Genomic DNA, 14978 nt, shown 5'->3' with positions numbered 1-14978 from the left:
TCCACCGCTTGTGCTATGACCTCATCCCTTTTACTCTTCTTCCTACTTCCTTTTGTCCCTGTATTTGAAGGAGCAGAAGAGGAAGGCTAGCTGTGAATGAGAAGTCTAACGTGAAGGAGAAAGGGAGCGCTGTGGAAAGCTGGCAGCAGGAATAGGCAACGTTAACCATTCCACATCCAGAAACAGCATGGATGACTGAGTGATAGCTTTGGACCTTTCTTGTTGTTTTCTGGGAGTCCTCAACTAAATGTCCTGACAGCAAATTTTCTCTTCCTTTTTTTTGTATGCCTGGATAAAACTATGAAAACCCTGCTAATAGAGGCTCTTTGTGTGAGGGTCTTTGGTGAGGACCACCTCCCAAGTGCAGAGGAACTGTCTCATTGGCAACAAAGTCATTGGCCTTGTGGTCTTAGGCATTCCAGGACTCGGCATACAAATTGCAATGGGTTGAGTCGGGTTGTTTTTCATGGAGGCTGTTTGACAGTGTCTAATAAATGTTGTCCATGAACTTTCGGTCGAAATTTATGTTGGAAGGGTCGAGTACAATGAGAAAAATTTCCTCATTCAACAGTTTTAAAAAACTTGCGAATGTACATTTGTATTTACATGTATTCATGAAGCAGATGTTTTTCTCAAAAGTCGTGTACAAAAAAACGGTGTACAAAAAAACGGTGTACAGAAAACGTGCATTACATCAACGGAGTGAGTGATTTAGATTGGAGGGGTTCTCGCCTACAATTAATGTACAAGTACATTGAAAGTGCAAAAGAAATCATGGATCCTGTTTTTTAGCTGGACTGAGATTTTAGCTTGACAAGCATTTGAATATGAAAACTGTATGTGGGATTTATTTTAAGATCATATTTCAATAGCCAGAAAAGTGCCATGACTCCAGTTATACTCAGTGTTTAAAAGTGATTTTCATCAGTACACTACCATGACTCCTTGGGTGAAACATGCCTCCTGTTTATGAGTTCTCTTTGCTTGGTGGCCCAGCAGTCTGTTTGATTTGGGCTTATTAACACTAATGCTTTCATCTCCATGGCGACGCTTCACTTCCACTCCACTGTCTTGCTGGTATCATATTGGCTTCTCTGTCGTCCTTGTTGTAGAGTGTTCACAGTGAGTGCCAGCTATCATTAAAAGCCACACAAGAGCTCTGGAGCAGAGGTAGCAGGATTAAATGCCGGTACTGCTGTGCAAGGAGGGAAGTATGCAGTGCGGCTGCATCTCACGTATGGACTAAGAATGCAAATAATGCAGGAAAAAACAGCTGGATGCACTATGCTGATTATGGGATGCATGGAATTTACAGAGCATGTGTGGGTTTAAATTTAAATGGGTTTAAATAAGTGTCTTTACAATCATCCGTGACATTTGATAAGTTATGCCCAAAATTAAGCTATGCTCTTGGAGGTGTTGCCGAGGTTGTGGCCGGGAGCAGCTGGCCGTTGATGAGGCCAGTCAGCTGCTTAAACTTGTGCGCCGTCAACCAGGCCTCCTATTAACACAACTTCTTCCTTTGGCTACCCTAACACTTCTGGTAAGTCACATAACCCTATCAGGCAACCCAGCAGAATGTGGGAAAATATCACTTCCACTGTTTCCATAGGTCATGGTCAGCAGTCATATGTGAAGACAGCAAAGATAACTGTATACAATACAACTTAAAAAGAGTAGAAATTAATGGCTCTAGGAATTATGATAACTATCTGTTGTTTTATGTAATGTTAACCAAAATGTAAAAAAAAAAAAAAAAAAACAGACTGTGGAGATCACCAGCGGTAGTCTACATATTTCCACGCTGTGCTGCTCCTGTTTTCCCCACCTTTGCAAGTATGTGTTTGCATGGACTGCTAAGTCTGAACTGCCTCAGACTTTGCAGTGCATGCAAGCCTAACTGCTTATGATATTGCAATTCTTTATGAAATTCAGTCAACTTGGCAGATAGTTTAATGTGGTTTTTCGAAAGACTGCACAGCAAGTTTCTTAAAGAAAAACCACAATACTGGATATTCATGAGCTGGCCATATATTTAGATCAGTTGCTGGTGGTCTTACCAGATGAGATGTTAGCATTGATTCAACTGTTTCTGCATGATAAAACATTTGAGTTCCACATATCCAACACAGAGAGAAAAAGAGGGACTGCAGAGTGTCCACTCAGTGGCCTGTATTCCTGCTCGCCTTTCTCCATAAACAAGGAGAGCTGGCTGGGGCCTCCTCTGCTCTCTTTGAGACTGTTGTCCAGGCGTTGCTGTGCGGAAGCGCTGCATGACCGTGGCACGGAGCCGCCCATTCACAGTGGCCCCTTGGCTTGGGACCCTCTGCATACCAGTTGCCAGAGGACCACTGATGAAAGAACAATGTTGTCGAAGCCCCAGTGCCTTTATTGCCCATGTTGCATGTCAAGCGAAGCACTCACTCTTCAGTTTAACTCGTGAAAAGATGCAACAATAAATAAATAAACAGATAACTAAACACTTGCTGTTATTTATTTATGCATTGACTTAGTAAGAGGCATGGTGCTGTACTGGGTAGTGCTGGCTTGTTGGAGCACTTAGATTGTGGGTTTGGAGCTCGGTTTGAATCTGACTCAGTCTGTGTGAACTTTGCATGTTCTCTGTGTGTTTGTGTGGGTTTCCTCCTACACTCCAAAGACTTGCATGGAAGAAGGCAGCGGTAAACTATTTTCCCACCCTATTGTGAGAATTATGTGTAGTCACCAACAGTCAAATTCAGTTCAGTGGCACTTATCTACCCTCGAATTTTTATTCATCACTGTTCTTCACTTAGTTACCTTGGTCCAGTACACTCCTTGTGCAGATTTCCCACAGTCCATCAGTGTATAAATGTTAGAATTTGTACAGTAAAAACAGCTGTGTATTTCTACTGGACCTACAGCTGCATGATCACATATGCACTGCAGTGATCAGTCACTGGCTAGGAGGACATGATACATCATGTGATTAAGGCCATTCCGGATCAGGGGATTAAGGAAGGCCTCCCGGGTTAAGAGGACAGCCGGGCAGCAGCTGCAACTTTGGGCGTACGGAACCCTACCTGCTCACCTTTTACGTATTCTTTGGGAGGGCCCTCTATTAAATGATGGGACATTAGACATTACTATGTTAGACCACCTCTGAAATCCTTTCTTTTATTCATGATATAAGCAAACAAATGGATGCAAAAGTTGGACAGCAGGTAGCAAAGTGGTTAGGGCAGCAGTGTGAAGGCTTGATTCCCACTTCTGTAACTTGTTGTACCCTTCCTGAAGGTACTTACCTTGAATTAATATAGCAAAATACAATACCTTGTTGTATGGAAAGTTAAAGCACATTCTCTGAAACTGTATTTCGCGTTGGATAACGGCCAATATAAGAATATAACTTTTTCTCTCGTTGTGAGACAGTTTTTTAACTGGTTTCAGGTGGAGGCTTACAAAGTTCCGACCGCGTCCCGAGAGCCCAAGCCAGAACGAGGCGGCGATCCCGGGCCGTGAGTGACGTCAGCAGCCCCGTCCCGGGGCGGCTCGCGGGTGCAGGCGCGCGCCGCGGACTGGGCTCAGCGCGCGCCGTGCGCATCCGGACGAAGCATCTGCAACCGACGCAGTTTCGCATCGGCAAAGTTCCAGTGATTCGCGACAGCGTCGACATGGGTAAGTATTTCAATGAGTGAATCTCTGTCCACAGATCATCATGTTGTCCTGTACCGAAGTGTTCAGACTTACATTTAAAAAGTGTTTCCGTTTTTGTGTGTGAAGTGGCGCGATAACATAACGGTGACAGCGCGGTGACTTCTTAGAAACAAACTCCAGCAGCAGCAGCAGCAGCAGGTCCAATGCGAAGTAGTCGATGCGTTTCCATTTTATTTGGTCGTACCTGACCCCGTTTTGGCTGTAATTGGAATTAGGTTAATGAAATGATCCGCCGACTGGGATCATTAGAGATAAATCTAAAAGGATTTCCTCACTTCCCGATACACTCAGTTCTGCGAATTCCCTTGGACCCTTCGTAATCGGCGTGCAAACTTTCCTTTGCTTGCTTTTTCATTTTCAAAACCGAGAAAATTCGATCCCGACTCTGCGACCCAGATGACCTGGACTGGACTGCTGGATAGCAGATGTGTTACTTACCTTTTCTGAGCGTCACGCGTGTGTCCATGATCGGGCACAACTCACCTACACCGCCAGAGCAAGACACACTCTGTGACTGTACTTTACTGTGCTGTACTACTGTGCTGTACTACTGTACTGTACACGCCGCACCGCAGGTCAGTCCGTGCAGCGTGGAAAAAAGGCATAGTGAAACTTAAGGAAATAAATATTGGGTTAAAAGAACGTGTTTTTGGGGTCTGCTTTGTGTAGCTCTTTCTCAGAATTAGTTGGTTGAACCGTTAACTTTTGTCTCACCCTGACCTGAGTGAGTGAGCTGTGGGAGTGCGCAGAAAACGTTGGGGAACGAATTGGGATCATATGAAATGTGCATATAGGTACCGTATGTATATACATACGTACATACTGTATTTGTAGTATATTTGTGGCAGCAGGTACGGTTCTTCTTGCATTAGAGTATTTACACCAAATTGCTCAAATGACACCCATATCAGATGGTGGATCATTATATGTGTCTTAGTGTAGAAAGAAATCACTGTCAGGTGCCCTGGACAAAGGTGTGAAATACACTAAATGTGTACTATTCATAATTATATATACATATTTATGAAATGGGGGGTATGGTGGCGCAACGGGCTTGGCCGGGTCCTGCTCAGGGGTGGGTCTGGGGTTCGAGTCCTGCTGGGGGTGCCTTGCGATGGACTGGCATCCTGTCCGGGGTGTTTCCCCTCCCGCTCTAGCCCTACGCCCTGTGTTGCTGGGTTAGGCACCAGTTCGCCGCAACCCCACTTGGAACAAGCTGTTTCAGCCTGTGTGTGTATATTTATGGAATATTTATATATTTAGGGGAATAGGTGATGGGTCAGTTCCAAGAGCTGTACCATCTTTATTGCTCTTTATTTTGGGCAGAATGCTTCTTTCTCTGTTTTTATTTCTTTCTTTATTCTTTTTTTTTATGGATTTTTTTTGAAAGTTCTGTTTTGGAAAGTTCTGTGTTTTCACATTGTGGTTCTGTGGTTGTGTTCTGCAGGCTTTTGTACTGTGTTTCAGACATGACAGAATTTGGTAAGCAGTAAACATATGGCATTCCTCTCTGCCGTTTAATTATGATTTTTATGTAGAACACTGTTATATGAAGTGTTTTTTTTTGGGGGGGTACTGAGATTGTAAAAATCTTTTGCGGAGTGCTTTAGAGTAGTGCGTTCAGAAGTAAAATATGCACATATAAGTTGTTTTAAATTCCACGGAAATGGACTTATTGTTATTGTTATTATGTAACCTTTATAGGAATGTCATTATGCAACCCTTTTAAACAGATGGAAGCACAGCTGTAAACTGGCCTATAGACATGGAATCCTTGTTGTTGCTTTTTGGCGAATAGGTGGTTAGTCATGCCCTGATGGGTTCTGGGATGGGAACCCTCATCTGTTATTACAAGGAGGATGGGTGCTGGGCAGGGTTTTGTAGAGAGTCTGTTGTGTCTACTAAGGACCTCTACGGGTTCTCTAGGGACCTCAGTGCATCACTTATACATGTTCTTGACTGAAAAAGTTTGTCCTATATCCAGTTTGTTGGCTTTCATAACACAGTGTTATACTACATTATGCTTAGTAGCGTTTATGATTGTTGTGGTGATTTGCGGAGTGGATTTGGCTTGATTTATCACGGCCTTATCGAATGATGGTTGCGGTTTTGAGAAGTTGTGAGTTCCGAGATCTTTGTGATTTGGGATCTTTTGACATTTCTCTTTTAGCAACAGCGTTTTGAGTAAAATATGTAAATGGAAATGCTATCATTCCCAGTTCCTTGTTTGGAGCATGTGTTGAGCACTCATGGTGGAGAAAGGATGCACGAAAGCTTCTGAATGTGCAGTGGTGCACCAGAGCTGGCATACTGACAGGGGGGGAATGTGTGGAAGCATTTATTAATTGTGACCCAAGTGCCCACAGTGCTGGCTTTGTACTCTTGAGGATCACTAATTCAGTTCTCTTCTTTTGTGCTACTTCAGGAGCAAGCCAGTGTGGAAGGGGAGATTAAGGACTGGCCAACTCCTTTCACTGACAGTCTTTGTGAGGGTCTGGTAGCCAGTCATCATGCGTGATTCCCACAGGACATTTTTGTGTTCGGCCTTGTGTTCTAATTTATTTATACATTCATTTTTAGCATTCTTCTACCGCACCAAGTGTACTTGTTTTTGCCTTGTTTTCTCACATTAACCAAACCACTAAAACCACTGCTCTCGGCGAGGACCTTAGGCTATGCAAACACGTGCCAGCCATCCCATATCCGTCATGTGGATAAAAATTGTCTCTTGCTCTATTTTAAAACTCACAATGTAACAACAAATGGAAGATGAAATGGCGGTTCCTTTCAAATTTCACATGGTGTTTCATGTTTTGACCAGGTAAATGACCTGATATTTTACATTTCTTCAAAAAAAACAGGCAAAATTTTAATTAGTGTTTGGCCTACATGTATTAAATTGTGACATATTTGCACTCAAAGCAGGAGGTGTCGCGGTCATGAGCTCATTCAGTATGACTAATACTCGTTACACAATGAACAGGTAAACCAGACCCTGGATTTGGACCAGATTAAAATAGCATTGTCAGATTGCAATTGCTCACCGTAGCAGCAGCTGTAATCCCGTTAGCAATCCTCTTACCAATGTACTATACAAAGCATTTTAATTGAAATCTATGTTTTAGATTTATACAGTTTGTATGGTGACATTTGTGATGTTGAACATGTATGTTTCAAATGTTGAACATGCCACCCAGAGCAAATCACAGTTAACTTGGTTGGGGAGTGTCAATATCATTTTGCAGAATTAATTTCTTTTCAACTAATTATAATCTGTCTGTGTCAAAGTGTGCTGAAGAGTGTCAGTGTGTTTTTTTTTTTGTAATTTTTATATTAATTCTAGGCTGGCAATATTTATTCTGACGTGGGTAGGGTTAGAATGGACTGGATCTCCATGATCAGTTTGAAAACAACGCTGGCCCTGTGCCCTCATATCCTACACACATTCAGAGCAGCCAAACCTCCATGTGACTCGGAACCAAACTGATTTTGCACTGTATAAAACGGTGGAATAAGGCACGCTCATCAGCTGATGTCGTGGAGATCAAAGTGGCATTTCACTGAATGTGGAACCAGATGAAGTCTGGTGTCACTTAGTCAGTCAGTGTTCTGCCAGCAGTGCAGTGGGAGTCGAGTAGTTCTCACCTGCCTACTCCGCAGCTTCTGTTGCTAAGCACCACACTCCCTGGTCCTGGTATATATTTCCTTCCTTTCAAATAAAGGAAGAAAATGATTGTTTGCATTTTTTTTTTTTTTTTTTGCTGTATAAACAGACTCATCCTCAGATGAGAAATGTTACGTATTTCTATATGCAAGGATCTTAGTGGTTAGGTTCGAACCCCACCTTCAGATGTTGTACTTTTAAGAAAGCTTTTCGCTCTAAAATGCTCCAGTAAAATTACCCTACTGTATAAATTGGTAAAAAATTCTAAGTATCTTAACAGTGTAAGTTTCTTTGGAGAAAAGCCTCAGCTAATTGAACAAATGTAAATGTTCATAGCTTTGTAGTAGTCAATTTGACCTTAGAGATTAGTTAAATTACTTAGGTGATTAAATGTGTGTTTTGCTGTGTCACCTATGACTTACATTTAAAGCATTGAATGATAAGAAGTAATACATTTAGGTCATATAAATGTGATTTATTGTTTAGCAGCTATTTATTTTGTTATGTTATTTATTTTCAGTGCACAAGCATCGAATCCACAAGCAGAAAATATCTAAAAGTAGCTTATTTGCTTTTGAAGAAGTGATCTATTAAAGGCTTAACTTTGTTCAAACTCTATGTAAATATTATTTATGAAAGTATATATATATATAAGTATAGTTGTGCAGACACCCTTCCTTTTACAACTGGGAGAAAAAAAAAACAATAGAGTAATGTTTACTTACTATGCAAGTCTTTTATGTTACTTATTTTGTATTTGTATTCCTTTAATAAAGAAAATTTAATTATAATTAATTTAATTTTATGGCTGTCTTGTGACTGCTGGATTTAACAGTAATTAAATACTGGAGAATATAACTGAACTGCAGATAGCTGTCCTTTGTCCAGTGTCTGCCAGACCTCGATAACCTCCTTAGAGCCAAAAGTGGGTGTTTTTTTCTTCCCACTTCATGGAAACTTCAGACCCCTTTATTACAAAAATGTGTTTTTTTTTTTTTTGGTTTCTAGTTCCTTGCCAGCCTCTCGGTTTAATTTTTTCATGGAAAAACTGATTCACGTAGTCTTGTTTTTATGGCTATGTTTACTGTTGATTTTGAGTAATGTGACAGTGTATATAGAGGATTACTTTATGTATACTTTTTTGATACCATGGTTTGTTTTTTTTTTCTTAATTTGCTTATCCAAAGTTCAGTCTTGTGGTCCAGTTTTGTACTGATGAAAAATGTTTTGTACTCCAAGTTTTGAAAACTGCAGAAAGGTCCGTAATGTGGAAAATCTCAGAAATGTGGACCTGTATCTCCTCTTGGTCACAGTGTCATTGAAACAATAATGTCCATATCATTTGTTCCACAAAAATGCCAGTTAAACATGAGAAAAATGTGTCTTACGCATCCAGAACTGAAATTTTAAACTTGGTTTGAAGTCAAAGGCCTTGCAGTGGACCCTGCCTCCTGTCATATTTTTTATTTTCCACAGTCTTACATCTGAGGGAGGACCATCCACAAGAATGAACAACAGCTCTGGGAGCACGTGTTATTTCCCTTGACGCAGGGCTGGAGATGACCTTTATGTTTGTCCTTGGTTCTGGATTATCACACTTCTTTTCCATTTCAAAACTTGTCATAGATATTTAAGCTCAATGTCAAAGACATAATTTTCCGATGCCTTTCTTATTCGGTCATTTTTAGAGGGAAACAACTTGATGTGTAGTGTGTAAAGCTGTGTGGGTTAAATTTAGATCAAAGTTCCACTGGAAGAAAAAGTTTGGATTATGAGGAGGCTTCAGGTGGACCCAGAATGTGTATTTTTCTACTAGAAACATGTTTATTTATGGCTTTATGTCAGTCTGTGTCGAAATGAGGGCAAAACCATTTTTTGTGTCTCTCACCCAACTTTAAAGATTTTGTTAGAATTTTTGCAGACGTTGGTCATCCCAAATGGAAAAATTCTGTTCTTTGAGAACCCGTTTACTTCATTCCAAATAAAGTCCAAGGAATGTGTGTCCGTGCTGTTATATGAAGCATTTGTTTTGCTAATTGAATGGTTTCGGGGCCCGGGTCCATTTGGCTTGGGATGTTAGCTTGTTTGCAATTAAGCTGCAGATGAGGCCCTTTGTTCTTCTATTGCTGTGAAGAGCATGCAGAATACACCAAATGAAGTGGCTCAGAAGAAAATTGCTGTTTTCTTCCTTTTCACCTCCTCTCCCACACTCTTTATTTCCATTGTTACTTCAGGACTGTCTCCACTCCTGTCATCTACTTCTTCTCCACCCCCTTCCTTTTTTGTCTACTTTTTTCCGATCCCGAGATGTACACTTGCAGTTTTACAAACTGGCTATTGAGGTTGTTTTGTGATGCTTAATAAGTCTTCTTGCAACAAAGAGGGACATTGTTTATTGTGACATGGAGTTATACGAATGGAACATCCATCCAAGGATAACCCGGGTTCTATTCAGAAGACAAAAGAGCTGGTCTAACAGCCTTGCCCGCTGTGATCCTGCCCTCATTAGAGTCCTCCTAATATCCTTTAGACTGGTGGAAATTCCATTAAAAAAATTTAGAGGAAAAACACTGACATTGGAACAAGATGTGGCAGTAAAGATGAGGAGGTCATTATATTGATGTACGTTTGCATGGCAGGTGTGTGTAGATGTGTAAATGAAGTACTCAATCTATTTGCAATTTATGAAGGAATCACATGAGGACTTAAAGGGTACAGAGGTAAAAGTTAGGGGACTGAACAAGTGTTCTGGGGAACCAGTCTGTCAGCTTACCCACTTTCTACATCTTATTAGATAACCTGATCTCTAACTCGATCGTGTTTGGAATGGACGGCACATGCAGCTTCAAGGCGGCTGTTTGCTTATATTGGGCCACCAGAGACAGATAGCCAGCTTCGCGGTCCGAAGTTGGCTGTATTTCCTGTTAGAAGTTTGTTTTTCCATTTTTCTCCCTCAGCCACTTTGTGAATACACTCCAGAGATGGAAAGTGTAAATGTCAGCATATCTGATGCCAGTTTATAATGGATGTGTGTTATATAATATCAAAAGATTGAAAAAGTTATGGTTACTTATGGTTTTATGTGGAAAATACAGCCTCTGTTACATAAAAATGAACAAGCAAAGGGCAGTTAAAGGCTTCAAAGGAGAGACGGTTTTAGACAGTGAAGAGCATAAATAAAATGCATCTGGGTTGTAGTCACTGTGTAACAGTGTGTTTCAGTGTTTTACAGTTCTATCATCGTTTTTATCCTAATTTTGTTAAGGGAAACTGTTAAATGTTCCTAATGAATAACTGTGAGGTTAAATCAACTCAAATCAATAACCTAGTATTGAAAGTTTTTAACACTTGTCTTGGATGCAGACAGAATAGTGTTTAATGATCCCGACTCATGCTTTGTTGAGAGGAGAGACTTTAGAATTAATTGCCTGTACTTCAGAAACAGAGGGAGGTCTGTGTACGGTGTACTATGTTTATTTACCAGCGTAGTCATGTATCTTTCTAAATGTTTCTTTTGGTCTCTGTTGAAAAATATAATGAGCTTTTTACTCTTGGAGCTGAGTTATGGAACAAAGCCTTCCTGTTTTGACACAGCATCTCTTGCATGCCTTTTGATTAGCCCGTCGAGTCCAGATGAATGTCAGAGACTGGACTGAGCTGAGAAGATGTCAAGAGCTTCTGGAAAGAGCCTGCACAGTGGGCTGACACCCAGGGCGATGGTCTGATGGGAGGTTTTTCTCACCAAAACAAGGTTCGCATTGAAAGAGGCCACTTTGTAGTCACAGGGAGGTATGGGTATGTCCGCTTGAAAGGAGGTCATGGGATTTGGCCCCAGCGATGTATTCAGTACCTCAAATATGGCACCCTTTACCACCAGTAGGCACCACAAATTCTCCAGTGCACCTGGCTTTGGCTTTAACCCCCTCAAGTGTTAATCTGAATTGCTTAAGATCCACCATGAGATGCTTTGGATTTCTTAAATGCATTTATAGACAATATCTGAAAAGAAGTGTCCAAAGTTTTAGCCTACTGGTTTAATGTACTGCAGCTATAATGTCCCAATCATGGCTAAGGATCTCACACAGTCACACCTAGCTGATTGTGAAAACATTTAAAAATCTGCAGTTTTCATGTTCTGTTCACACTGGCTTCTTTCCAGGCACAAAACTGTTACCCAGTGCTTAACTAGAAGGGCGACTTCAGGTCTGTGAAAAGGTTGATGAAGAAGTGACAGATTTAGGAGCTGTAATAAAGGGGAATGAAAAACTTGAATTATATGTGCATTAAAATTCCATTCTCCTTTGTCTCTGCCTTAATGCTCTTTTATGCGTACTATGTGTATTATGTACTCAGAAAATGTAAGGCTTGCTGTGTGTGTCTGGAGCAAAATTGCTGTCGAGAGAGCAGGGAATTGAAAAATTGGATTTGAAGTGTTTACTCAAAATAGTTCTTCTTCCACCCCGTGATCCTTCATGAAAGTATCAACCATGTCCCCAACCATCAGCTCAGCAGGCTTTGGGCTGATGAAACATATGGTAAAACGTGATGGATGAACTCAGCGCTGAAATATAATATTACTCAAAATGCCAATTACATCTGCAACAGGCTGACTGTTAGAGGATCCCTGCAGGAGGGGAGATGTTGTTTCCTGATGGCTTCATCAGACCTTGTCATGTTTCTTCTGCATTATCATAAATCTTGGACCAAAATGACTGTGAGCTAATTAGAACAGCAGGTTGACCTGGTTACAGAAATAGGCCTGCTTAAACCAAAAATAGTTGTATAAATCATGGTAAATGTTGGCTACATCATGTTGATGTTGAGGAGAAATAAATTTATTTCTGCCTGTTTAATGCACAAAGACCGGAGGTTCCTTGAGGGTTTCGGAAGCGGTCTCCAGGGGCATCACTGTCCAGTCCGGGGTGAGGTGCTAGAAGGTGTTGTCTGAAATAAAAGCTAAGACTCGTACAATACAACAAAATGCAAAAAGTAAAGAACTGGTTCCGTCACAGTACTTACATGATGGTTGGGGGTCTCATGTGGCACTGTAACCTTTGATCTCAGACCTGTGGGGAGAAAGGAAAAAAGGAAACATCTGAGGGGATGTGGACGGGGCGGAAAGGAGCTACAAAGCAGCAAGAGAGAACATCTGGCTGCACAAGAGAATGTGAGCTTCCAGGTTTACCGCCACCTCAAGACATTTGGGACTGGTTGGAAAACAAACCCTTCTGCCCGTTCACCAGATGTGCAACAGAAGTGTCATTCTCTATTTTCTCTTCTTGAGTGCTGAAGTAGTGACTCCGTGCTCAGCTTGGGAATAACAACAGACTTCCTCCATGTGGAATAGCAACTGAACAGCACACATCAGATATGGCTTGGTGAAGGCGTTATTCCTTCACTCTTTCAAGGCTCCTCTCATAGTATGTGTCGTACTGTTATATCCAAGATTGTGTACGTATAATTTGAACCAATTTGATGTGGAGCTGTAAATTTTCCTTTTACCACAAGCATGTAGCAACTGTGCCAGCAAACCGCATTCTTTTCTTCTGTGCAATTATTCCTATAGTACAGGGAAGGAATAGGGACATAAATCTAATGAGAAATCGCATAGCTTCAGGGCATATTAAAGTACACACTGTCAAATGGAAAATTAAGGCTAGTTTCAGCATGGGAACAAGACTCTGTGAAGTCAGTGTGTGTTTAAGAATATTCAGTTTGTGATGTTTAAACTCTCAGTGGACTTCATTACTTTCTGTGTGATGTATTACAACTTGCAGTGCTTGAAAAACGACCTTAATTCAATAATTGGGTCAATGGTCCACAAGTTATGTATTTGTGATAATAAAGTGTTGTTGTTATTCAACAACAGGTTGACCCTTAAATTGGCTTGTTGTATTCAGTCCTGCTGTATATTTTGATGGAACAGTCATTAGCAAAGGTGTTGGGTGTTCAAAGTCAAGCAGATGAAGCACACACAGAGTCTGAAGCTGCTTGTCCCGAGCGGGGTCGCAGCGAGCCGGAGCCTAACCCAGCAACACAGGGTGCAAGGCTAGATGGGGAGGGGACACACCCAGGATGGGACACCAGTCTGCCGCAAGGCACCCCAAGCAGGACTCAAACCCCAGACTTGCCAGAGAGCAGGACCCAGCAAAACCTGCTGCGCCACCGCACCCCTCTTGTTTGAATTCATTTTAATTAATTAATTTGTCTGTTTGAGGGTTGTCTTGGTGATTCAGATAATAGGGCTGATGCCTTATAGCTGTGTTGGTGTAGGTTCAGCCATGGGTTCGAATCTGACTCAGTCTGTATGGAGTTTGCATGTGCTCCCCGTGTTCGTGTGGGTTTCCTTTGTTACTTGTTTTCTTTCCACAGTCCGGAGACACATGTTTCAGGTGAACAGGTGACTCTAAATTTTTGTGTATGAATTCATGAATATAATTGCCCTGTGATGGACTGGCGTAAATCCAGGGTGCACCTTGTCTCATATCCTTTGCTTCCTGGACAGGCTCCGGATCACTATGACCCTGGGATAGACAACTGGTTATTGATACTGGATAGATGGTGGGAGTCAAGTTCTTCTAATGCCAGTTGTTGGTCCCAGTGCCACTACAGGGTCATCTGGGTCCCGTCTCTGTGACGCCAAGCCTCCCTGATGTAGCGGCGTGGTCCAGGACAAGGGGGTTAAACATTGCTGTTGTCATAGCAGCAGGCAGTGATTGTGACACTTCTGAAGCCATGCCACCCATTGAAGAGTCTCTTTGTGTACAGCGTGGAATGGGGTGCTCCTGAATAGAGCTTCTTTTATAACATTTGTTTTTTTTTCTAATTGTGTGAGAGCGTATTAAGGTTAAGAGCAAACCCTGGGGGCCAAGAGGTTGGAGACCAGCAGCTTGTGGTCAGGGACAAAGGATCTGCAGATGCTGGGACCCCACAGAGACCACCTCCACCAGCAGCTGAGGGGGTCCTGGGAATCCCAAGATCTGTGTCATGTCAGGGTGTCTGTGCATAGATGGTGTGTTTGAGTTTGAGCGTGTGTGCTGTGTGGCGTGAACTTAAAATGATAATTTCAGCTGAAAAAACCTATGCAGAATAACCAATAAAGTGTGGTGACGTTTTAATTTAATTTTAATTGTCTCAGCTGTCATTGTAATATAATTTGAGGCAAAGCTGCTTAAAAATCATATCTTATATAGAAACTTTGATCGACAGGAAAGCATCCTACATGTCTGTCTTAAGCACCTGATATGCAGATACAAGATGAAGAGGCTCCTTTGAGGTGTTGGCAATTTATCGGCCTTCAGGTTAATAATTGAAGATGTCATTGTGAGAAGTCATTGTTGTTTGATGAAAAATTCAAATGACTTCTACTTCAGTGCTGAGTTAAAAGGGAAATACAGAATCATGTATTATAATGATCATTTGAATTATAAACATTACTCGCACCGCATGAGGACCAGGGTCAATGAAGACTTTCTGTGCCTAAATTTCCAGCTCTACTCAGAAGGTTACAGTGGAGATACCATGTCCACTTGCCCTGGAGCTGTAAATCTCTCAGGGTGTTTTGACAGTCATATCACACATGGAAACAAACACATTGCTGCTTTTTTTGGTACTCACC

General features: G+C 41.6%; 1 protein-coding gene across 1 annotated transcript in view; it reads left to right on the top strand.

Moving 5' to 3' along the window:
- The first annotated feature begins 3503 nt into the window (after nucleotides 1-3503).
- LOC108920598 (neuronal membrane glycoprotein M6-b) overlaps nucleotides 3504-14978 on the top strand; it is a 41056-nt gene continuing 29581 nt past the window's right edge. The window contains exon 1 of the mRNA XM_018729477.2: nucleotides 3504-3657. Within this exon, the coding sequence (XP_018584993.1) occupies nucleotides 3654-3657 (4 nt within the window). The 5' untranslated portion in view covers nucleotides 3504-3653. The remainder of the gene's footprint in view (nucleotides 3658-14978) is intronic.

This window comes from Scleropages formosus, chromosome 14 (genome assembly GCF_900964775.1).
Source record: "Scleropages formosus chromosome 14, fSclFor1.1, whole genome shotgun sequence".
Taxonomy (NCBI): domain Eukaryota; kingdom Metazoa; phylum Chordata; class Actinopteri; order Osteoglossiformes; family Osteoglossidae; genus Scleropages; species Scleropages formosus.
This window is presented reverse-complemented; position numbering and strand designations above follow the sequence as displayed.